Source organism: Erythranthe guttata, chromosome 6 (genome assembly GCF_056151865.1).
Source record: "Erythranthe guttata isolate IM_541 chromosome 6, IM_541, whole genome shotgun sequence".
Taxonomy (NCBI): domain Eukaryota; kingdom Viridiplantae; phylum Streptophyta; class Magnoliopsida; order Lamiales; family Phrymaceae; genus Erythranthe; species Erythranthe guttata.
In genome coordinates this window covers 2,380,497-2,404,599 of record NC_142538.1, presented here as the reverse complement: position 1 = coordinate 2,404,599, position 24,103 = coordinate 2,380,497, and the positions used below count along the sequence as shown (strand labels likewise).

The 24,103-nt window shown below is 35.2% G+C and overlaps 7 protein-coding genes across 10 annotated transcripts; 3 read left to right on the top strand and 4 right to left on the bottom strand.

Annotated features, from left to right (window-relative positions):
* The first annotated feature begins 92 nt into the window (after positions 1 to 92).
* On the top strand, positions 93 to 899 carry LOC105977426 (uncharacterized). The gene has a single exon (XM_013002736.2). The coding sequence runs from the start codon at positions 218 to 220 to the stop codon at positions 656 to 658; it is 441 nt and encodes a 146-aa protein (XP_012858190.2). The 5' UTR covers positions 93 to 217; the 3' UTR covers positions 659 to 899.
* A 1,244-nt stretch (positions 900 to 2,143) lies between these two features.
* On the bottom strand, positions 2,144 to 3,902 carry LOC105977462 (cyclin-U4-1). The gene is made up of 2 exons (XM_013002768.2): positions 3,380 to 3,902; positions 2,144 to 2,786 (listed from the first exon to the last, which is right to left on the bottom strand). Exons 1-2 carry the CDS (start codon positions 3,712 to 3,714, stop codon positions 2,504 to 2,506), a joined length of 618 nt encoding a protein of 205 aa, XP_012858222.2. The 5' UTR covers positions 3,715 to 3,902; the 3' UTR covers positions 2,144 to 2,503.
* Positions 3,903 to 7,276: 3,374 nt separating this feature from the next.
* LOC105978031 (histone-lysine N-methyltransferase, H3 lysine-9 specific SUVH6) lies at positions 7,277 to 12,741 on the top strand. Of its 4 annotated transcripts, XM_088819379.1 has the most exons (3): positions 7,277 to 7,363; positions 9,279 to 9,377; positions 10,084 to 12,741. In XM_088819379.1, exon 3 carries the CDS (start codon positions 10,111 to 10,113, stop codon positions 12,628 to 12,630), a length of 2,520 nt encoding a protein of 839 aa, XP_088675505.1. In that variant the 5' UTR covers positions 7,277 to 7,363; positions 9,279 to 9,377; positions 10,084 to 10,110; the 3' UTR covers positions 12,631 to 12,741. The 4 variants fall into 4 exon arrangements, with proteins under 4 accessions (XP_088675505.1, XP_012858894.2, XP_088675504.1 ...); XM_013003440.2 differs by lacking the exon at positions 9,279 to 9,377; XM_088819378.1 differs by lacking the exons at positions 7,277 to 7,363; positions 9,279 to 9,377 and adding an exon at positions 9,825 to 9,987.
* A 1,153-nt stretch (positions 12,742 to 13,894) lies between these two features.
* Positions 13,895 to 15,971, bottom strand: LOC105977846 (peptide methionine sulfoxide reductase A1). The gene is made up of 2 exons (XM_013003228.2): positions 15,301 to 15,971; positions 13,895 to 14,493 (listed from the first exon to the last, which is right to left on the bottom strand). Exons 1-2 carry the CDS (start codon positions 15,823 to 15,825, stop codon positions 14,242 to 14,244), a joined length of 777 nt encoding a protein of 258 aa, XP_012858682.2. The 5' UTR covers positions 15,826 to 15,971; the 3' UTR covers positions 13,895 to 14,241.
* Positions 15,972 to 17,081: 1,110 nt separating this feature from the next.
* LOC105977946 (stellacyanin) lies at positions 17,082 to 18,069 on the bottom strand. Its single transcript, XM_013003346.2, has 2 exons — positions 17,760 to 18,069; positions 17,082 to 17,652 (listed from the first exon to the last, which is right to left on the bottom strand). Exons 1-2 carry the CDS (start codon positions 17,926 to 17,928, stop codon positions 17,261 to 17,263), a joined length of 561 nt encoding a protein of 186 aa, XP_012858800.2. The 5' UTR covers positions 17,929 to 18,069; the 3' UTR covers positions 17,082 to 17,260.
* Positions 18,070 to 18,295: 226 nt separating this feature from the next.
* Positions 18,296 to 20,562, bottom strand: MAGO (mago nashi family protein). Its single transcript, XM_088819377.1, has 3 exons — positions 20,268 to 20,562; positions 19,958 to 20,134; positions 18,296 to 18,608 (listed from the first exon to the last, which is right to left on the bottom strand). The coding sequence occupies exons 1-3, from the start codon at positions 20,484 to 20,486 to the stop codon at positions 18,549 to 18,551; spliced, it is 456 nt and encodes a 151-aa protein (XP_088675503.1). The 5' UTR covers positions 20,487 to 20,562; the 3' UTR covers positions 18,296 to 18,548.
* A 2,572-nt stretch (positions 20,563 to 23,134) lies between these two features.
* On the top strand, positions 23,135 to 23,888 carry LOC105977475 (uncharacterized). Its single transcript, XM_013002781.2, has 2 exons — positions 23,135 to 23,513; positions 23,612 to 23,888. The coding sequence occupies exons 1-2, from the start codon at positions 23,261 to 23,263 to the stop codon at positions 23,773 to 23,775; spliced, it is 417 nt and encodes a 138-aa protein (XP_012858235.2). The 5' UTR covers positions 23,135 to 23,260; the 3' UTR covers positions 23,776 to 23,888.
* The last annotated feature ends 215 nt before the right edge of the window (positions 23,889 to 24,103 follow it).

Genomic DNA, 24,103 nt, shown 5'->3' with positions numbered 1-24,103 from the left:
TTTATTTCATTTTACACCCCCAAAGATATGTTAGTGTGTGACGGGTCCTCTTGCCCAAAAATGTCCAATTTTAAATAATTCCACCACCACTATATATATACCTAGTCCTTGCATCAATCAATTGCTCGACACCATAACTCATAAAACATAGTTTGCCAACTTCCTTTATTATTTTCAATAAATCCAAGTATACATATATATAATATATAAATTAAAAATGCATCCCTCAATTTTAAAATATACTCTCATTCTACTCTTCTTGATTTCCGTCACTAATTCTAAGATGACTGACGGCGGCGCGGATTCGTCGGAAACAACCAACGGTGCACCTAGTGACGGCACATCGGGAAACCCAACAGGAGGTAGCGGGTCGGACCATGGTCCGAATTGGGACTCAAGTTGGGGCTGGGGCGCCACACCAACATCCGGGTGGGGTTACGGGTCGGGTTCAGGGAAGTCCCCTAATGGGTTTGGTAGGGGCTCAGGGTTTGGGTTTGGTTCTGGGTCTGGGTCGGGCTCTGGATCCGGCTATGGCTATGGCTATGGTAGCGGCGGCGGCGGCGCTCATGGAGGTGGTCGTGGAAGTGGCAGCGGTGCTGGTGGAAACGGAGGCGCGGACGACCGCTCTGCATCTGGCCGCAAAAACAAACATGGCTAAGCTGTAAAAAGGGTTTGAGCAGCTCTATAGTCTATATATATATATATATATATATATATGTATGTATTGGTATCTAGGGTTTGAAAGTATGCATGGAAGAGTAGCTAGTCCTTAGTACATATGACTAGCGTCAATAATATATATGTAATAAATATTGTGGAATTATGCATGTATTGTTATTGGCTACATGGGGTGCTGTTTTATCTAATATTAAAAATAATATTGGTATTAACTTAAGTAATTAATTGGGCTTGGAGCTTGCTTTACTATAGCCCATCAGTAATCAATATATTTATTTCTTGCATATGGGCCGGGCTATCTTAAGAATACCTCAGATGCATAAGTACTCGGCCCATTACATCAAAATCATATATTCAATGTTTGGTTTCGTTTTCAGTTCCAATTTTATTAGTTTCGGGAAACGAATTCGTGTTTATTAAGTTTTTGAAAAATAATTTATACAACAATTTCAAAAGTTTATCTCTCCTCCAGACAGTAAAAAAAAAATCACTTAAAAACACAAGTTAATATCACTTTATTATTGTTTCCTCTCAGATTGTGCAATCCCAAATTATCCCCTCAAAACATATTTCGCCAAAATAAAATAAAGATAACTTCCAAAACGATTCCAAATATCAACGAAAGTGAGGCCGACAAGCACCGCACCATAATTCTTCTTATGAAAAAGGTTACTTACGACGACGACGATAATTTACCAACTAGGGCTTGATTTGGCTTGAAATTTTTGGAGAAGAATTTTTCCATTTTATACTAAACAAAACATTTTCTATATAATTACTTAAAAAAATTCGAAATTTAAGTGGATCAATATACAAAACTATAGAACTAAAAGAGTGTTCTGTAGATATATGTAATGTAAGCATAAAAATGTTAAACATGAAAATAAAGTAATCACAAATCTAAATAATTTGTTTTTTTTCTTTTTGGGTGAAGATTAATATTTTGAAAGCTTAATATTCTATAAATAATAACTTGATTTGTTTATAATAAAAACAAAATATTAGACAAATGTTTATTATCTTATGACTGCTGATTAATTCAATTTATTTTTAGTCGCTGTAGTTAAAATTGCATGAGTTAATGTTTCTGCTTATGTATGAGTGTGAAGTTTTGGGAAATTCCTTGGTTTTGCCATTTAACTGATGAAATCCACGTTTCGGCGAAGCTTGAGCTGAGTGAGAGTAGCTTGTAAAGAGTAAAATTGTCATATGCCGTAAACAATTAGCGCTAGTAAATCTAAAGTAACTAGGATGAACTCAACACGAGTCGAATATCGATTGTGTTATTGGACTCTGATTAGTTATTAGACTCTCAATTTGGTAGCGACGACATCGAATGATGATGCCAAATGTATGATATTATGTAATTTTCGTTTGTTGCTTATATGCATATCTCATTTAAAATCATTTTGAATCCCTTCGTCAAATCCTCCGTCGCTGCGCAAATTTTAGATGCCTAAGAAAGTTCTTGACGAGTAAAACAATAAACATCGACAATAGAGAACCAACACATAGACTACTCATAGTACTATAGAAACCCAAAATTTGATTGCTAAATAATGTGACAACACTATGAAAAATGATGGAAAGTCCATTGAAAAGAGCATAAAGATCATCAATAATTAGTAGCTCTTGTTCACATCAAACAAAGACCAAATTGCCCTTTTCAATTACTCAAATACTTAAATACTCATGATCCATCTTAGCTCTTGTACTACAAAATTAAAGTGCCCTTTTCAATTAATTAGCAAAAATCATATATAACTACATATATAGAGAGAGAGAGCGAGAGAGACAGATAGAGATCGAATCACGGCCGTTAAATCTAAACCGCTAATTGTTGTTGATGAGTAGTACTCGTGGTGGACCCTTCGTCATTAACGCAAAAAAGGAGCTTGTGATCATCGGTTATGCCGATATTTGGCGATATGATAAGAGGAGGGAATTCGAGGAGCATTTCTCTTTGGAGATAAGAGCAATAGTGGTGAAATGTCGAAATCGACACGTTGAGTTGGAACCCTAATCCGAAAAGGAAGTCCATTTCTAGAAGGTTCATCTCTGCTGTGGTGATTCCTCCTATTTTGGCATAGTATGCATTGTTGTAAAATCTGTAGGGAATGGGAAAATAAATAAATTAATTAAGGGGTGATCATAATTAAATAAATCATTTAATAAGTTCAACATTTTAGAGCAATTACATCAAGAAAATTATATTCAGCCTTTTCTACTCTGTCATTGTAAATGATGATAAAGGGAATATTGGCTGTTATTACAGGCTACACACACACACATATATATACAGTGTGACCAAATAATTGGTGGCATTGTCTGTAAAACAAACATGGAAGTATTCACATGATTTGGCTAGTTTCACTCTGACACAACAGCCTAGCATGTAGGAATCTAGTTTTACCTAAGTTAGATTTTTTTTTTTTTTTTTTATAATTTTTTTTGAATTTTTATGTTTCATGTAATAACATTTGACTTGATTCACCTTGGGATCATCAGAAAACACTGGGAAATTATGTGAAATTGTGTTTTTATTATATTATTATGATTATTATTTATTTTGAAGAAAACAAGAACAAGAGATCTCAAAGTTGGTTAAAAAGAGAAAAACAATAAAAACCAACCAAATATAACTACCTTAAATTAACATTAAACAAAAGTTGAATTAATCAAATTAAAGAAGAATACTCACATGTCATCCATGAACTTAGCAGAAACCAACACACTGGCGATTAGGAGGCGGTGAACATTGAACGAATTGATCGGGAGCAAAGGCTGTTTCTGCGCGAAACGGTCTAAATAAATGTAGGCCACGACGAAACACGAGGGACTACAATTCGCGTACTTGAAGATTCTCTCCAAATAAGACTCGATCGAAATTGTGGGCCTCGTCAACCCGTGGAAAATCGAGATTCTCTGCGTGTGGAAAAACCGAAAACCGTCGTTCGTTTCCGACACTCGTTGGAGAAGGGAAGATAGGAATTTAATCACCTTCATCATCACATCACAACTCTCTAACTCTGCCATTTCAATGATTTAATTATTATTCTTTTATTTTATTTTTCTTTTTTCTGATGAATTTCTGAATGCTCTGTTGTCACCTATTTATATGTATATGTATATGTAATATATATTATAAATAGTAAGATAGAAGTGAAATGTAGTATATAAGCTTTGTGTTGAACATATATACATGAGGTGGAAAGGTAGAGTATGTGTGATTAGTGTTTATATATAGATATATATAGCATGGGTGTAACGCGGTAATAGGGTTGGAAATGAGCTGGTTCGCTTGATTAATACAATGTGGATAATACCCTTTTAATTACTTACTTTTCTTGCTAATTATTTTTTGTTAAATTACTGCTACCTCCTTTAGGTAAAGTTAAATTACGGAAAAAAATCCCTTATGTTTGGGTAATTATAACCACCCATGAACTATGAATCTTCTTACACGTCTATTTCTATGGTGTCAAATTCAACATAATCTTCTAGATTTTATGGAATGTCCTCTAGTTTGTACTTGTTTTGTGCAAAAATGCAATTTTTGATGCAACACAATCTGATATTTACAAGTCAAGAGACACATCTTATGATCATCTCGTTTTAAAATGTGGAGAATATTGCACGTGATCTAGAACAAAATGGAGAATATTGCACGTGATCTAGAACATTCCACTAAATTTGACACCAGAAGGGCGGATGTATAAGAAAACTCGTAGTTGAGGGGTGATTGTAATTACCAAAACATGAGGAATTTTTTCGTAGTTTAACTTTACCTCTGAGATGACCATAATTTACCCTTATTTTTAAACATACTTAATATGTACTGTGTGAGAGAGACAAGCAAACTAAATTAATTTTCTTTTTTAACAAATAACTGCAGGTAGTAGCCACATCATTGGATAGTAACTATTTTTTAATTTAATTTTACACAAAATCATGTTCAATTTGGATCGAACCAATTTTCTATACATTTTCTCGTTACTTTGTTTTCTAAAATTTGCACACAATAATGGTTACTTGTGCATGCAAAGAAGGATGTAATAATGTTGAAATGGTTGCTTAAAGATTTATTATGCCAACTAATTAATCATAGTCCAAACTTTGCTTTAATTTGTTGGGGTTAAACATTTTCTCACGTCATTTGCTTTTTTATTAAAATTGATTTATAAACCAATCAAAACGTTATTATTTTTCAAAATTGTTTAATTTTTGGTATCGAGTCTCAACATTTCATATATATTGAGTCGTTAAGTCGAGTTTGTCACATATGGTCTTCTTGATTTGCAAGCTACTACGAGAGTGCAACAGGTTTACCCTTTGCACCAATATAATTGTCTGCAGATTCCTTTATTACCAAAAAAAATATATAATAAAAAAATAATACAACTGAATTAGAGTAGCTTAATTTTATACATATATAATTTACAAACCATGTGAGTGTCCATGTGAGCCTTCTTTAGATGCACCTCAAACTTCAATAAAAAAAAATATTAAAAACATTAAAAAAATAAAAAAAAATGTAAATGTACAAAAAAGAAATACTGTTGAAGTAAAGATATTAATTGCCAATGAGTGGTCCTCCTCTCCGTCACACTAAAATAATTGGGAAAATCAAAGATTGAAGAAATTACTACTCCCTCTGTCCCAATTTAAATGACGTTTTGAGTTGTTGCACACATATTAAGAAAATCAATAAATGTGTATAGATTATAGTGAAAAACATAGAAAAATACTAATATATCCTTGACATTAATTATTTTACAACTAACTAATTAGGAGTGATAAAGGGTAAAATTGAAAATAGTGCAATTAATGATGCATTGAAAATCTAAAATGAAAAATAATTTGGGACAAAAAAAATCTCTAAAAAGACATATAATATGGGACAGAGGGAGTAGTATTTATTGCAGTACATGGTCCAAATGTCGTCAACATGTGAGGAGGAATGAAATTATCAGTTCGGCCCACTGGGAAATTGACACGTGTCGCGTGTAATAATATAGTGAAATTGAAATAATATGAAAACATCTGAACTTGTGCTTGTCACGTTAGTAAGGCATGGAGGGGCGGTTCTAGTTATACCAAGTACATGGGAAGGATATATGAAGTTGATTCCTTTGCATTTGGTCCAAAATGAAATTGGATTTTTAAATTGGTTTTTATTTTAGACACAACTTGGAATTTTTTTTTTTTGGTAAATGTTATACCCCATAAAATATATCGGGTAATTTTGAATATTTAATCTATACATAATAAAACATACACCATGATCCTGTTCTTTAATATGATCACATGAGCGTGACAGTTAATGTTTTATTTGAATCCCATTTAGATCGTTTTTAATTATTTGGTAACAGTATAAAGTGTTTTAAAGCTTTGAAAATAAACTAGGGCTGCCTGAATTATTGGGCCATTAGCCAATTACTAGGCCACATTCCGACCAGCCCACAAAATAAAAAAGATTTGAGGCCCACAACGCATCCTAAAATTTATCCAAATATTCTTCAAAACTTATACAAATCTCGATCTAAAAGGCAAAATTATTCGCCCCCATGACCCCCATTCCCTGGCTCGACAAGTTTGTTTTGGAGGAATGTAAATTATAGTGACTCAACGCCGTTAGGCTAGGAGACTTGAGTCTGGTGCCCACAAGGAACATATCCTCACTGGAGTTGAAATTCTTACATTACAGCTGCCAGTACTCAATCTTAGGACATTGCACAGTTGTACCAACTTATGAGCCCCTAAACTAGTTGAATTATACCTATGCGGGAAAACTTGACAAATCTCGATAATATTGAATGTTGATAGCCTCAAAACATTTTTTTCCTCCCTACATATTCTAGAATCTTTTAGATAGTTGTAACGGTTTTCACTATCACAACCACCAAACGACGTTGTGGAAGGATAAGAGTGTTGATTCACTAATAAACGAGCGTTCCAAAGAACGCGACTTAAGGGAGCTCAAGCACAACTGAGCTCTCAACCAATCACGACCGCGCGCGTATATTTCGGTTAATTACTATTGTACCTAATGAGATAGTTAGTTAGCTATAAATAGTAGATTTAAGTTAGCAGCTGGATTTGTCGAATAACTTGTGTGTAATTCTACATCCAAGTCATCAATATAATCAATCTTCTTTCTCTCTCTATTAGTACGTTCATGACAATAGTGAATGCAATATGAACCAAAAAAAAAAGGATGAAGAAGAAAACTATTTAAACAAGGATATATGCTTGAATTTGGATCTCTTGGGAATCTTGGAGATATATAATGCAAGAAACCCAAGATCTTCTCTAATTTTGTAAATTAAATATTAACCTCCTTATTAATCGCGATATTAAGTTCAATTTTAATACAAAAGCGTGGTTAATAATAGTTCCTTATTATACAAGGAACTAGATTCCTTTATAGTATAGATTTGGAATTCAAATAAGTTACATTAGCAAGTTAAATAAAGTTCAATAATAACTCAAATTCTGTTAGGAAAATTCCCTCTAGGGTTAGAATTTGAATTGGAATGGAACTCTAACTTCAAGGCAAATATTTATCTATAAATACTCGTTTAGTGCAATTAATTTTATACACAACTTTTTTCTTCACAAAGTTGAGAGCTCGAGAAATCTGCCCAGCCTTTGAATGAATTATTTGGCTGTAGAATGGCTCTAGGTATGTTTTCTTCTTCCATTTAATCTTTTTTTTTTTTAGTTCCTTTTTCGTGGCGATATAAACCGGTCGTCGTGTTTGATGCTATACCTATTGAAATATATCGGGTAGCATATTAGTGACATGATTTTGTAGATGCTAATACTATAACACTGCATATCTACGCAATCGCGTACATATACATGTGTGTACGTGTGTTGGATTGGATATATTAGAACGAAAAATCTGAATTCCACCAATTCTGATCTAAAATTCTTCAATTTTAGAACAATTTTATGTGTTTTTGTAATTTTGAAAGTTTTGATTATGATTTTTGTTTTTATTTTTTTGGAACGGAATTGGAATACATATTGGATTCATATTTCGATCCGATTTTAATATTCTAACATATTTATAAAATTTTGATTATTTTTAGAAAAATACAGTTACAATATTAATATTATTAGAATTTCTGAATTCTGTCAAACTGTTCCAATTTTTTTTGATTTTGGAACCAGTTTGGTCCATTCCAACCCGATTAAGTCCAATTTTTCTGAAATTTGAAATTGATTTCCGCCAACTTCGATCCGATTTTTTTGAAAATTATTAGCATTTCAGAATTCCGTCGAACTGTTCCAAAATTTTCTGATTTTGGAACCAGTTTTGTCCATTCCAACCCGATCCGTCCGATATTTCTGAAACTTGAAACAGATTTCCGCCGATTTTTCTGAAACTTGAAACTGATTTCCGCCAACTTCGATCCAAAATTTTCTGAATATTATTAGAATTTTTGAATTCCGTCGAACTGTTCCAAAATTTTCTGATTTTGGAACCAGATTTGTCCATACCCAATCCGTCCGATTTTTTTGAAACCTGAAACTGATTTCCGCCAACTTCGATCCGAATTTTTGAATTCTGTCGAACTGTTCCAAAATTTTCTGATTTTGGAACCAGTTTTGTCCATTCCAACCTGATCTGATTTCTGCCGATTTTTCTTGAAATTGATTTCCGCCAACTTCCATCCGAAATTTTCTGAATATTATTAGAATTTCTGAATTCTGTCGAACTGTTTTTCAAAATTTTCTGATTTTGGAACCAGTTTTGTCCATTCCAACCAAATTCGTTCGATTTTTCTGAAACCTGAAACTGATTTCCGCCAACTTCGACTCGATTTTTTTTGAATATTATTAGAATTTATGAATTCCGTCGAACTATTCCAAAATTTTCTGATTTTGAAACCAGTTTTGTCCATTCCAACCTGAACTGATTTCTGCCGATTTTTCTGAAACTTGAAACTGATTTCCGCCAACTTCGATCCGAAATTTTCTGAATATTATTAGAATTCCCGAATTCTGTCGAACTGTCAAATTTTGGAACCAGTTTTGTCCATTCCAACCAAATCCCTCCGATTTTTCTGAAACTTGAAACTGATTTCCGCCAACTTCGACCCGAATTTTTTTGAATATTATTAGAATTTATGAATTTCGTCGAATTGTTCCAAAATTTTCTGATTTTGGAACCAGTTTTGTCCATTCCAATCCGATCCGTCCGATTTTTCTGAAACTTGAAATTGATTTCCGCGGATTTTTCTGAAACTTGAAATCCGATTTTTCTAAAACTTGAAACTGATTTCCGCCAACTTCGACCCGAAATTTTCTGAATATTATTAGAATTTCTGAATTCCGTCAAACTGTTCCAAAATTTTGTCCATTCCAACCCAATCCGTCCAATTTTTTCTGAAACCTTACACTGATTTCCGCCAACTTCAATCCGAAATTTTCTGAATTCAGAACTATATTTTTCATTCCTATTTCTCCAAATAAAGTTGTTATTCACAATATTCATTTATACACTTCTAGTCTTGTATAGATAAATGTCTATTCTTATAATTTTAAAATCTAACTCTCTTTTTTTTTTTTGTATGATGAATTAACATCAGAAATCTAGGTTTAGGAGATAGCAACGTTTGTTTGTGCAATTGAAAACATTGTGTCACACACTATCTTTTAAGGTGTATTCCAAAAATCATTGTAATAAGGTATGTCTAGAGCCCCCTCTTTATTTCAAATTTCAACTTTTAAAATTTCAAAACCAAATTAAAACTCTACTGATAGTCATTAGTCATTAGGGTTATTTTTACGGTACACTCATTTCTATGCTACACTCAGTGAAAGTTATATAGAGTAAATATTTGCCATTCATTTTCACACACCAATATGGATATGTGTGTGTTTTGTATACAATTCATTCAGTGCGGCATAGTATAAACCTAGTCATTACTTGCTCCTTTCAATTTTGTAACCCCCAATTAATTATTAATTAATTAATGAAAAGTGCGGAAATAATTGTTTTTTGTATTTCTAAAATGTATATAAATACCCACGACTTAATAACTCCCAAACATACCGCCATTTCTAAAGAACACGATCTCCTTGTGACGATTCAAATCGCAGCAACGGTTTAAATCCATCTTTCTCAAACCCTAATCATCTTTGCTTCAACACTTCAAGTATAAAGTAAGCAACTATGTATTTACCGTGCATCGCACGGGTGTAATACTAGTTCTTTCTTATTTCTCATCACAAATGATGAATTTTTAGAAACCCTTTTGGTTTTTTTCCGTGAGCAGTAGTACCGATTCATCTTAGGTTTGCTTGGTCTGAATTAATCTGATAAACATTACTCTACTCTGTGTTAATTTGTGTTTGATGTTTAATAATTTGTTGCTATTCTTGAATTTATAGGAATTTCAACTCCTGCTTCTACAATCAATGACCGTGTTTCCCGATTCAAGAACTCCCCAAAAAATGCAGGGCAAGAAATTATTCGAAGACAACAATTCTTCAATCAAGCGTCGGAAGTTGGATTGTGTTCGGCAATTTCCGGTGAATTGCGGCGCCCCCGTTGGAGAAATGCCTTCATCTAATTATACGAAGTGCCCGGAGGTTGGAGTTGTTAGTTATGTTACAAAGAGCAGTAGCAGCAGCCCCTTTGACTCCGGTGTTGACGGAGACGAAAACAAACCGCCCGGTTTTCAAGTGGATAACGACGATAGTCGTCAAATTGGGAAGAAAATTCCGTTGCTTATACCAGGTTTGCCTTTTAGAAGTGGACCGAAAGATAGTGTTAGAGATGAGCCACATTGCGTAAATGATGTTGTTGTAGGACGAAAAACGGTTTTTGCCTTTGAAGAGTCGTGGAAGCGTGATTCGGAGAAACTGGCGGCAGTTATTGCCAAGGCTAAAGAGTTTATTAGTAAGTTTGATCCTACGAGTAAATGTTCTTCCATTGGTGCGGCGATATCGAATAAGAGGGCTAGAGATGAAATTTGTGATGAATTTCTTGCTCCGCAGGATTCGGATCGAAGTCTCCGTGAGAAAAGGATCGGTGTCGAGGAAAACAACTCTCGAGAAGATGAAGAGGAAGTTTGCGTTTTGTCACATGCTGAGTGGAGTGGTTTACAATTTGGTTCCGAGAATTGTTCGAACACATCAAAGGTTAAAATTGAATCAAATCAAGAAGTGGTTTCCGATACGCAACCGATTGAAGCTAAATGTGGAGAGAACGACGAGGACCTCATTTGCACGGATAGTATGGATGAATGTGCGTCTCATGGCGAAGAGGAGGAAGATGAGTCGTCAGAGATGTTTTGTGTCGATGATCACAACTCCCTTGTTTTGTACTCTGATATATCTAGCAAGGAAGTGTTCATCGGTGGTAATAATAGCGAGGCGAGGTACGACGAGAGTCAAGAGCTCGTAAATATGAGCATCGTGAAGCACAATCAACCACATGGAATTAAGGTTTCGGAAGCCCTAAGTATATTTGAATTGCAATATACGGAGCTCTTGCGTGCGGAGACGAGGGGAGAAACAAAGGTCGTGAATCCCCATCTCGAAGCGGCAAGGATTCTCAAGGAAAAGGGAGTGTGGATTGAAGTCGAGAAGCACTTTGGCCATATACCGGGCGTTGAAATTGGAGACGAGTTTCGGTTTAGGGTGGAACTCGCGGTTGTTGGACTCCATCAACAATTAATTTCTGGCATAGACTATGTTTTTCAAGATGGGAAGAAATTTGCAACGAGTGTTGTCAACTCGGGCCGCTATGAGAACGAGGCTAAAGCACTCGATGTTTTAATATACTCCGGCCACGGCGGTAACCTTAACATTGCCGACAATGCCGTGGATCAAAAGCTTGAAAAGGGAAATCTTGCTTTGGTTAATAGCATGGAAGCGGGGTATCCGATTAGAGTCACCTACAAAAAAAAGTGCACAAGGGATCACGAGCGTAATTATGTCTACGTGTACGACGGGCTCTACACGGTGAATAGGTATTGGCAAGAACGGGATCAAAAGGGTAAATTGGTCTTCAAATTTGAATTGCAAAGAATGGCCGGCCAACCGAGACCGTATCGAAGCACAAACAAATCAAGAAAGTCGAAAATGTTTACGGAGGTTTGCGTGTTGGATGACGTGTCGCGAGGAAGAGAGAAGATGCCGATTCGCGCGATGAACGGCGTGGACACCGAGCGGCCCCCGCTTTTCACTTACGAAACCGTCATTGAGTATCCGAATTGGTATCGGCTAACTAACCCCGTCGGTTGCGATTGCATAGATGGTTGCTCGGATTCCGAGCCATGCTCTTGCGTCTTGAAAAACGGGGGTGAAATCCCGTTCAACGAAAATGGAGACATAATAAGGGCAAAGCCAAGAGTCCACGAGTGCGGCCCGTTGTGCAAGTGCCCCCCTTCATGTATGAATAGAGTAAGCCAAAACGGGCTCCGTTATAAATTGGAGATTTTCAAGACGAAGTCGAGGGGTTGGGGTGTGAGATCGAGGAGTTACATTTCCTCCGGAAGCTTCATATGCGAGTACGTAGGAAAGCTATTGAGGGATAAAGAAGCCGAAACGAGAGTTGACCGTGACGAATATTTGTTCGATATATCCGAATCGGAAAAAGGAGTAGTAGTAGAAGGAAGAGGCGAGAGGCTTATTCGGAATAGAAAACGGAGCGTCGACGGGTACGCTATTGATGCCGCAATGCATGGGAATGTGGGGAGATTCATAAACCATAGTTGCTCACCTAATCTTTATGCACAAGAGATTCTTTATGACCATGATGACAAGAGAATGCCACACATTATGTTCTTTGCCTCAAAGAATATACCTCCAATGCAAGAATTGACTTATGATTACAATTATAAGATGGATCGAATTCGTGATGTGAATGGGAATATTAAGACAAAGGCTTGTTATTGTGGGGCACGCAATTGTACGGGGAGAATGTATTAATCTTTGGTTGTGGTTAGTAATTGTGTATTTTTTTCTTTTTTCCTTTCTTTTCTTGTTTTAATATATGATGCATTGAAAAATTGAGTTGAATGGATTGCTTTTGTACCCTCATTTGCTGATATATTGTTTTGTATTGTAGATAGATTTTCCAAATTTACACATCTTTATATAATAGGAAAATTACGGCCACCTTCCTAAGGTATGGTCAAATTATGAAAAAACCATCTTGTTTGGGTTATTACAGTCACTCCTCCTTTTAGATATTTTATATGAAATTTATGTAATTCGGTTAGTTACCGAACCAAATTGTATATTCAATTCGGTAAACGGTACGAAATGTTGGTGTACCGAAATTTACCAATTTAACACCCTTAAATTAAATAGTAGAGGGGGTGGCTGTAAGTGACAGTGTTCTATCAGTTGTGGCGACCGATATATCGGCCGCCATATCGGTGGCGGGCATAAATCTTTACGATATTTGTGTGGCGGTTTTGAAAATTGGTTTTTTAAGGGTGAGGCAGTCCGAGGTAGTTTGTGGCGGTCTATGGCGGGTCAAACCTATATATCGAATCAAACTTCGAGCGATATATCGGAAAAATATTTTTTTTCTAATTTTTTATTACAAGAAAAGTAGGGTGTTTGTCTTTATTTTTATTTATTTTTCAATTCCAACCCATTATTCTTTCAATCAAACTCAAACTCACCGACCCCGTAAGGAGAACATGACCTAAAAATAAAAACATTTAGAATGACGAGATAATCAAGTTCTAAATGTTAAACTTTTGTTATGTGATTAGATTATATAAACGATGAGGAGAAAATCAAGTTCAATTTAAGTTCAATTTTTTTGATACGCTTTAAGTATTAACAAATAATATTTAAAAATATATTACACTATCTAAAACCGATTTATTTCCGAAATATCTCCGATTAATCACCGCCGCACCGATTTATCGTGTGGCGGTCCCTAACCGCCTTGGACCCGATAACCGATATTTAGAACTTTGGCTGTAACTACCCAAACAGAAAGTGGGTTTTCGTAATTTGATCATAACTCAGGGGGTGGCTGTAATTTACCCTTATATAACATTTTCACTTAAAATGGTGTTGCTTGTAGAATGTAAATGAATCAAGCCGAAATGGATGGTTTTACGGGCGAATACTTGGAAGGTTCGGATCGTAATTAGCACTTTGAAATAAAATTCTGAAAGTGAAAAACCAAATCCGTGCAAAATCGAAAAATATATATAAAAAAAGACGGGAATTCAAAATGAAAAATATTGTTCCAAAATCAGAAATGTTCGAAATCAGGAATAGATGGAAGTTCTATTGATCAACAATTGCACCTAGTCGTCGAGTCAAAACTCGAATCACAACTCAAACATTGTTTCTTGATTTTACATTATATTATCGAACGAAAATATGTGTTCAATTGTGATAACACACACATTCACAACAATCCACAATCGTACATTATACATTAATCCGAAGATTCTAGCAAGAAAATACACAAACTCGGACTATTAACAACAAGCATCTACAACAATAACAACGACGACGGATGAACCGATATACAGAAAACACCGATTATTAGGACACTCACTCAGAGACTTAGCCATAGCAACGGATTGGATCATTACAACCTTTCTCAGACGACTGTCTGAAACCGAATCGACCCCCTTTTGCAAGATACTGCTGATGATATTCTTCGGCTCGGTAGAATTTCTTAGCAGGCAGTATTTCAGTAACAATTGTCCTGTTCAAAACCTTTTGTTGCCTTTCTTTGGCTTCAAGTGCTGCTTTCTCTTGTTCGGGGGTGTAGAAGTATATCCCGGACCTGTATTGAGTTCCTACGTCGTTCCCCTGAGTTGGCACGAGAAAATTAGAACAAGAAAACTCGAGCTAAACGACACAACCATGAATCCAAAAAATCATCCCCTGATCAATCGATGTTTACAAACTTTGGCAGATTTATTTACTACCAAAACCATCCCATACTCTCGTGACGTTATTTTCTTTACGGCAGATTACGGCCACCCCTGAGTTATGGTCAAATTACAAAACCCTTCTCCTAATTGGGTAATTACAGCCACCCATCAACTATAGCCACCACCCCTGAACTATATATTATCTTATGAACAAACTATATATTATCTTATGAACAGACCCATGCAGAGGTAAATTTAGGGATGTTAATTCGGTAAAACCGAATCCAAATTTTGGTACGCCAACATTTCATACCGTTTACCGAACTGAATATACGATTTGGTTCGGTAAATAACCGAATTACGTAAATTCTATGTAAAAATATTTAAAATGAGGGGTGGCCAAACATGAGGGGTATTTTCGTAATTTAACCATACATCAGAGGTCGGCCGTAATTTGCCCTTCGAAAAATAATATCTCAGTAAAGAGGACACTAGGACAGTGCAACTTCTCCAATAACTTGACAACAATCCAACTAACAGAAGCTCTACAACGAAACATAACCGAAATCGAAATCGAAACCGAATACGAAAGAATTTTAATAGCGCATAACCTTCAATTCAGTAGGACAGTGGTGCCAAAATAATGAAAATCCAATCCACTACTCTGTTTATATATATATTATAAAAAAAAATTTAAAAAAAAAGGAAATTAAAAAAGAAAAAAAGAGAGGGGAAAAATAACCTGGCGATTGAGAGTAGTGGGATCGTGTTTCGACCAGAACATATCAAGAAGGTTTTCGTAGCTGCACTCTTTCGGGTCAAACTGAACCCGGACCACTTCCGAATGACCCGACTTACCCGAACACACACCCTCGTACGTGGGGTTATGCGACAGCCCCTGGGTATACCCAACTTCAGTCTTGGTGACACCTGGCACCCTCTGGAACACCAATTCAACCCCCCAGAAACAACCCGCCCCGAATTGGGCGAACTGTTGACCCGGGGCGGGTATATCGTCGTCGGGTCCTTGGGGAATAGGCGAGGAGGAAGAGGACTCCACCGGAGAGTCGGTGGTCGAGCGCACACCGAATCCCAGCTTGTTGAGCCAGCTCATCCTCAGGGTGGGTTGTTCGACTGTGAGGGTTTGGGTGCGGGGGGAATTAAAGGGCTTCAGTAGGGGTAGTTTCGGGATGGTAAATGGGTGCTTGCTGAGGGAGGAGAGGGGTGGTGTGGCATTGGTGGCGGCGGCGGTGGTTTTGAGGAGCATCCTTTTTTTTTTCTTTTTTCTTTTTTTCTTTTTTTAAGATTACGTGTTGGAATTAATTATGTTGTGTGTGTGTAATAGAGTATTTGCCAATTGGGTGGTGACAGACACAGTTGCTCAAATGATTTAATCATATATTATCTATTTATATATTATATATATCTGATATTTTTTAATTCGAACATTCTGGTTTCTTTTCTACCACCATTCATTTACTTATTTGTTTTTTTTATCAAAAATAAAAATTCATTTACTTATGTACACATTTACACATTTTGTGCTTAAAATCTGACTTATTCAATTGATGAATTTTTTTATTGTGACCGGTGAAAATATTTGGTAAAAATTTTTGGAAGAAAATATTTTCATGATTTGATACAGAATAGCAGAAGGGTTTGTTTTGTTCTTTGTAAAATATTTCTCTGTGGGAGAAAAAAAATTGTTGATGAATGTATTTTTATTTTTGTTACTTTGTAGTTTTGAAAAGATTGATAAATACATAAAAAATGATTTGAAATTCGTCATCCTAAAAACTACCACTAAAAATATTAGATTGCCTTCATTAGCTTTAAATATTAACTAGTATTTTTTCCCCGTGCGATGCACGGGATATTTTTTCAAAAGTGAAAAAAAAAATATTCAATTTAATACATAATAAGAAAATATAGTATACTAACATAGTAAAATTTAATAATGTAGTATTATTCATATTTTATATAACATTAGTTTTTTTAAATGTAACATGTTAAGATTTATAATCCAAATAATAAATATATAGATTAAGATTTAACTAATCGAATTTCTATCTTTATCTGTTAAGATTTGAGATATTTGATGAAAAATAGGAGATTGATAATTGTTGAAAATTATAGTTAAAAAATTAGTAGACGAAACATATTAAAAATAAATAGTTACAAAAGTACCATTAGATATGATTCTTCGGAATTTAGTTTCAATTTTGATAATTGTTAAAAATTATAATTAGAAATTAGTAGAGAAAAAAAATATTAAAAATATTTAATTACAGAAATACCATTATGGTTTTTTAGGGTTGCCCAGCGTTTCTTTCTTTTATATATAAGATTTGAGGTGCATTATGCATAATTCATTGTGTGTTTAGGGTGCAAAGTGATATAAATATTTTTCGAGCGTGCAAAAAGTGTCAAAAGACTATATTTCAAAGGTGCAAAGTGGGATTAAGCCCACAAATATTACTCAATACAGTTAAATCTCTATAGATTAATACAGTTGGGACTAGCAAAATTCTATTAATTTAGCGAAATATTAAATTATCGAACTAATAATTTAATACATTTTCATCAAACCGGGATCGAAATAAATTATTATTTAAGAGCGGTTATCAATTTATCAAGGTTTATAATTGTATTGTATAGTTCATAAATCTCAGACAATTTAAATCACAAGCAAATCCACACACTCACATAACCTGTAACAAAATAACCAATGACACCAAAAATCCCAGGACAATGCTATCAATCTCAATCCTGTAAAGACAAGACGAATTTGAAGGATTATAATAATTATTGGTTCTAGAAGATCCCGGAGGAGGAAGAGAGCCCCCTGGCTGTGACTGAGGTGCCCCGACAGGCGCTACCGCCACCTGGTTACCATGTACAGTGACATGAAGTTTCATTCCTCCAAGACAATGCAATCTATTCCCACAAACAAAGTATCTTTCACCGGGCCCCGATAGGGCAAACGACGTGTTCCCGTTACTACCGGATTGTATTACATTGTTGGTCGCGTTGCATCTCTCGTAATTCTCCCTTTTCACCTCGCTTACCGTATGATATTGCGAATATTGAAACACTGCAAAAATTTCACTATTACATGAGCTTTTCTTAAGTTACAGTATAGAGGTTGAATATATTTTATTTATTATTATTCTTTTTTTTTTTTTTTACTGTGGCTCTTACATAAGGTATCGCCGACAGAGAATGTCTTGTCCTTCGCCCATGAATCAATATCGGTGCTGATATCCCAGCCAGCGCTATCGCCCACCGTGTAAACAGTTGCTGCACATGTTAATGTGTAGTAGTAGAACAAGAATATGATTGTGGAAATTAAAACCGATAATTTCGCCATTTTTTAAGCTGCCAACAAACATCGGGTTTTTCACGGCACTTATAAAGAATTTTGAAGCTGTCTATTTGTTCTTTGTTTGTCATTAGATTACCTAACACAGTAAAGACAACGTTTATATTTCGATTACTTGGAAAGAAAAAAAGTTTGTTGGAAAGTTGGCAGAGAGTTGAACTCCACCCAACCCCAAAATAGAATCTTTAATTTTGAAAAATTATATCAAGAAACTCAGGTATCTGAGAGAAACTGTTGATAAATCCAGCTCCTGTAAGAACACAGACCATACAACATCAAACAGTATGTACCTGATGATGGTGGTAGTACTAATATATGTTGAGATCAAAATGTCTGAAAAAACTCGGGCAGAATATCCGAAAAATTGCTACCATCAATCATTAGTAACACAGAGAGATAATAAGATCTACATCTTCACAAATTGAGTGCAAAACCAACCCTACGAGTCAAATCCGCAAACAGAGAATAATTTTAAATGGTTCTAATAGTCGCATTAAAAAGAAAATACAGCACGTTAAGGGGGGGGGGGGGGGGGGGGGGGGGGGGGGCATGGTACCCCTCTGTCTAACTCAAACAAACCACCACTGGACAAACCAATTCTCAAATCTTCATATGGGTTTGATCTTGAAGTGTAGTGAGATGAGAGAGAAGACGAAACATTTTAGATCCTGCAAAAACAAAGTACAAGAAGAATACAACATTTAGCGACTCTAAAATGTAGCGAGTAAAAGAATCATCGAACCTAGAAAATGAAATTGTTTGTGACAAGCAGAATCGGCAAACTCTTATCTACGAGAAACACTTTTTTTTGCTCAATATAGTTATTATTAGAAATACGAAAGACGATGACATGTATAACAGACGCAAAGCGCAAGACAAAGTGTAGCGCACAAAAAATCTTCATTCAAGAACTTTTAAATATGTTCTCATGCGTATGAATCTCCTAGCACATCTAAGTAACTAAAATATGCATAAGGAAATCTATGGTATATACCCTTTCTTGCATCATGCTGCATTGATAACCGATGAAAATATATTCAGCTTGAAATTATTATTGCAGACTACTATTATAAGCAGAATTCTTGTTGCCAAGTAGTAATTTATTTAATGTGGAAAGGGTAGTTACGGAGATCTCCCATGGCTTCACATTTTGTATAACCTATGAATCTAGAATAAATGAATTACATTTCTACTCTAGAGTTACAAATGATTTAACTGTGAGTTAAGATTGACGCATAAATTTGCAGGCAGCAAATTTGTAACCGGGTGCGCCCAGATGAATACCAATATTCAACATCAAATAATCAAGTTGCAAGAAATTTCACGAAATTGGAAAACCCATTATCCCTTAAATCTTTGTATGGCTTGACCGTTATCACAAAAACGTATGCAAAATCTAGCCAAGTAACAAAATCTTACTGACGACAACTAAATTCTTCTTCATTATGTTGTTCTATTGTCTTTAAAGTTAATAAAAAACCATGCTGCCTATATCTTGACGAAATAGTTCAAAGAACCCATGAATTTCGTGTTAGTTGCTATATATATCATAAGAGTCTTCAGCAACTGAAAATTACAAAATAAATCAACAACTATTCTTCGCTCTTAAAAAGCTACCCGAACATCAAATAAACCCCTGAAGGGAATTAGAGATAATCAAACAACTTAATGTCATCTCTTTCATTTTCACTCAACTTCATTTCAACTTCCTTTCAACACCACCACATTCACACAAAAGCTTCATCAACAATTTCACAACCGACCAAATCAACATTTAACACAAGTCAATAAAAAACAAGACCTCGAATACCCAAGATACCCATCTCCTCCACATCGAGCTTCATGCTAAAAGTACGGAGAAGTTACGCGCGTTTACTTTCCCTAGTAAATCATACCAAAGCGCCTCAAGTTTCATAAACACTAGCTTGTTCACATGAATGTATAACAAATCACTGAAATAAATTCCTAAAGAATACAAAATCATCGAAGGAAAAAAAAAATTGCGTATAAGTAATACCTGAACCAGATAATAAAAGATCCGTAAACCCTCCGGATCTTTACTAGTCTGAACATCCATAAGAGAACCAATCTTTGAGGTAGTGAAAGAAATATGTTCATTCCCCATCACAATCTCCAGCTCCTGCCTCCCCACACGGTCCGGCTCCGGCCAGTTGTTATCATCTTCCTTCATTATCTGAAACAGAGAACCAAAAAAAAAAAAAAAAACCCAAAAATGAATGCCCCCCATTCAAAACCCTAATTAATATAAGTACGGAATGAAAAAAAAAAATTCAAAATCAAAAGTCAAAATCAAAATCAATCCTTGCCTCGGAATCGGAGACGATGCGGCGGCACTCCTTGAGCACGGCGGGGGTGAGGAAGACCTCTTTGCGGATCATAGTGTCGTTCTTGTAGTTTGAGTTGTTGGCGTATCGGAGCTTGCCGTCGGGCCGGAACTCGAATTCCAGAAATTCGTGACCGAATTTGCCCTTGTGCCCTACATAGTACCGCAGGTAGAACTCGCCATTGTCCTCTCCTTCAGCCATGGGTGGTGCTTCGAGGTTTCGATTTTGTTTCTGGTGTGTGCGGGAAAGAAAAAAATTCTGAGGGTTCTTCTACAGTATTATATATTTATTTCCCAGTCACAAATTCTTTTTCCCCCTTTTTTTTTTTATTTTTTTTTTGTAGATGGGCTCTTGTCAAACATGGGCTTTAGCTGTAAAAAAAAAATTCTCAATAAGCCCAAACTACAATGACATCTGATGTATGATCTATTTACGAAAAAAACCTTCTATGTTTTTATAATTACGAGTATCCTTTGAAACTAACTGGCTGCAAAAAATCGCAATAGAATGCAATGATTGTCTAAAATATCCATGTGTTAAATAACTAAATGAAAGAGAAAAAAAAGGGTTATAAGTTCAGGTTTTTTAATTTTCTTACATTTGGTCCCTCGTGCAATATAAAACCTTAAATTTAACCCTTGTGACGCAAAATAAAACTCGTTAACGGTAAAAGAAAATTTTAAGAAAAATCAATTTATAGAAAAATCAGATGAGGAATTTGTCGGTTGGGTTGTTTCTAAGATAACGAGATCTATTTTAATTAAGTTTTAACTCATTTTTTGCATTTTCTGTAAAATGTTCGTTTTTCCCCAGTTTATTAAGTTTTTTTTTTAGTTTTAGTAGTAAGTTAAAGACCCTATACCAAGCAAATCGGCCTGAAGAACAAAACTCATGAACTTTGCTTATGAATCACATCGTATTTCGATGATCGGACGTCGTTTTAACTCATAAAAATCAATTTTTGCTATTTTAGGAAAGTTTTAGAAAATTCATATCGAATTAAAGAAAAATCAGATGAGTAATCCGTCAGTTGGGTTGTTTCTAAAGTTACCAGATCTATTATAATTAGGTCTTAACTCATTTTTGCATTTTTATGCAAAATGTTCGTTTTTTCCCAGTTTATCAAGGTTTTCTGAGTTTTAATAACAAGTTGAAAGCCATATTCCAAGCAAAACGGCCCGAAGACCAAAACTCGCGAGCTTCGCTCATGAATCACATCGAATTTCAGTGATCAAATGTCGTTTCAACTCATAAAAATCAAAATTTCTTATTTTAAGAAAGTTTTAGAAAATTCATATCAATTCATAGAAACATTAGATGCGGAATCCGCCAGTTGGGTTGTTTGTAAAATTACAAGATCTATTAGAATTATGTCTTAGCTCATTTTCGCATTTTTCTGCAAAATGTTTGTTTTTCCCATTTTATTAAGGTTTTTTGAGTTTTAATAGCAAGTTAAAGATCATAACCCAAGCAAAACGGCACAAAAAAACATAACCCATGAGCTCTGCTGATGAATCACATCGGATTTCGTTGATTGGATGTCGTTTCAATTCATAAAAATCATTTTTTTAAAGGAAGTTTTAAAAAAAATCATATCAATTCATAGAAATATCAGATAAGGAATCCGTCTGTTGGGCTGTGTCTAAAATTACGAGATCTGTTAGAATTAGGTCTTAACTCATTTTCGCATTTTTTCTGCAAAATGTTCGTTTTCCCCAGTTTATTAACATTTTTTGAGTTTTAATAGCAAGTTGAAGACCATATCCCAAAAAAAAAAGGCCCGACGACCAAAACTCATGAGCTTTGCTCATGAATCACATCGGATTTCGGTGATCGGACGTCGTTTCAACTCATAAAAATCAAAATTTGCTATTTTATGAATGTTTTAGAAAATTCGTATCAATTCATAGAAACATCATATGAGGATTCCGTCCATTGGGTTGGTTCTAAAATTACGAGATCTATTAAAATTAGGTTTTAACTCATTTTTGCATTTTTCTGCAAAATGTTCGTTTTTTCCTAGTTTATTAAGGTTTTTTGAGTTTTAATAGCAAGTTAAAGACCCTATCCCAAGCAAAACGGACCGAAGAACAGAACTCATGAACTTTGCTCATGAATCTAGTCTTATTTCGGTGATCGGACGACGTTTCAACTCATAAAAATCAAATTTTGCTATTTTGCTCATAAAAAATCATATAAATCCATAGAAACATCAGATGAGGAGAAGAAATTGATGGTGCCAGGCGGCGGTGTCATGGGAGAGAAATTTGAAGAAGTGAGTCAGTATCGGTGGTGTGAGACGGCTACCGGTGCTGAATTTCTTTTTCTGGTTCAGAGGTGTGCATGCGGACTGGAACGAGGAAGAAGACGTTAAAACCTTTCTTTTCTTATTTTTTTTCTTTATTTTGCAATTTTAGAAATTACAATTTGGTCCTCAAAGTTTATATTATTCATAATTTTAACCAATCAATTTTTTTTTAATTTATAAAGAGATATTTATGACATTCTCTGTAAAAATACCATAAAAAGTTTCACAACCCGCGAGTGAGTTAAACGATTTGTTTCGCGAGTGAGTTAAACGATTTGTTTCCAGGGGTCTCGATGTCGTGATTTGTTAACATATGGGGTATTGGTGAGTTTTTTTTCTTAACAGAGGTATTTGACAATTAGAGACAACACAATGGTGGTATTTGCAATTAACTCAAACTCGATTTATACAAAGTTCAAACCATCCAAAATAAGGGCATGTTTGGATGTCGCTAAACAAAAAAAAAAAAAAAAATACGTGTTAAAAAATGATAACCCTCGTCAACTTAATAATCTTTTTTGTTCAAACAGATTCTCCCAAATCGTAAGCCGATTTCATTGGTCAAATTCCCCTATTTACATTTTCTCCCATCAATCACCATATATATTTTCTTCTTCATATTATTTCCATAATTTAATTTATTTTATTAAAAAAAAAAAGATTGAATATGCACCGATCCGGCAGCACAAATCGAGTCCTCGATGATTATTTCAGCTACTACACGTCGTCGCCGTCGTCCAAAATTCCGACGGCTCTGAGAGCGCTGTCGCAGGGCTCCGGCGAGATTCCGGTCTACGAGCCGCCGTCGGAGGCGGATAAGAAGGAGAAGGCGCGCGCTAAATTTGCGGAGACCGCCGTTCATCTCATACCTTTAGTGCTGTTCCTGTGTGCCTTCATTCTCTGGTTTTGTTCTAATCCAGGTTAATTAATCTTAATCATCCTCTCTAATTGTTTTTGTGGCCTAAGGCCGTGTTTGGTTTCATTTTCAAATTTTGACCTAAAATTTGTGATTTTGCAGACATTGATATGAAAGACAATTCGATAGCGGCGAAGATCGAAGGAATGGATACGGAAGGGCATCTTGACAGTGACGGCACAGGACATTTACCTGTTGAACTCGGAGATTTGGATCCGGCTAAGTTAAGAGAAGACAATTCCTTATTTTCGCAGAATAAATCGTAATTCATTTCGATTTCTTTCAGTTCTTCGGATAATCCTCCTAGGTGGGATTTTCTGCTCTGCAAATGAATGAATAAACAGAGGCTGATAATTAGATTACTTTGGATGATTTTACAGGGTCTTTTATTATTTATTTATTTTCTTTTTTTTTTGTTAGGGGGTGTAAATAAATTGAATCGAGCAAAATGCATGTTTGTGAAAGTTCATTTGATTTTTTTTATCGATCTTTAGAAAATATATTTTGAGTTTGGTTTGATTGAGTTCGAACGAACGAACGTTAATGAAGGCAAACATAGATTGAGCTGTGAGTAGCTCGATTTTTTATATCTTA

Bases quoted from the DNA above. Each gene is read 5' to 3' on its own strand.
- LOC105977426 (XM_013002736.2), top strand. From the start codon at position 218: ATGCATCCCTCAATTTTAAAATATACTCTCATTCTACTCTTCTTGATT.
- LOC105977462 (XM_013002768.2), bottom strand. From the start codon at position 3,714: ATGGCAGAGTTAGAGAGTTGTGATGTGATGATGAAGGTGATTAAATTC. The intron at 2,787-3,379 runs GTGAGTATTCTT...CATTCCCTACAG, and splicing joins GCTAAGTTCATGGATGACAT to ATTTTACAACAATGCATACT.
- LOC105978031 (XM_013003440.2), top strand. From the start codon at position 10,111: ATGACCGTGTTTCCCGATTCAAGAACTCCCCAAAAAATGCAGGGCAAG.
- LOC105977846 (XM_013003228.2), bottom strand. From the start codon at position 15,825: ATGCTCCTCAAAACCACCGCCGCCGCCACCAATGCCACACCACCCCTC. The intron at 14,494-15,300 runs GTTATTTTTCCC...GTGCCAACTCAG, and splicing joins CCACTACTCTCAATCGCCAG to GGGAACGACGTAGGAACTCA.
- LOC105977946 (XM_013003346.2), bottom strand. From the start codon at position 17,928: ATGGCGAAATTATCGGTTTTAATTTCCACAATCATATTCTTGTTCTAC. The intron at 17,653-17,759 runs GTAAGAGCCACA...AAATTTTTGCAG, and splicing joins CTCTGTCGGCGATACCTTAT to TGTTTCAATATTCGCAATAT.
- MAGO (XM_088819377.1), bottom strand. From the start codon at position 20,486: ATGGCTGAAGGAGAGGACAATGGCGAGTTCTACCTGCGGTACTATGTA. The intron at 20,135-20,267 runs GCAAGGATTGAT...TCTCTGTTTCAG, and splicing joins GCATCGTCTCCGATTCCGAG to ATAATGAAGGAAGATGATAA. The intron at 18,609-19,957 runs GTATTACTTATA...TTGTTTTTGCAG, and splicing joins TCTTTTATTATCTGGTTCAG to GATCTAAAATGTTTCGTCTT.
- LOC105977475 (XM_013002781.2), top strand. From the start codon at position 23,261: ATGCACCGATCCGGCAGCACAAATCGAGTCCTCGATGATTATTTCAGC. The intron at 23,514-23,611 runs GTTAATTAATCT...GTGATTTTGCAG, and splicing joins CTGGTTTTGTTCTAATCCAG to ACATTGATATGAAAGACAAT.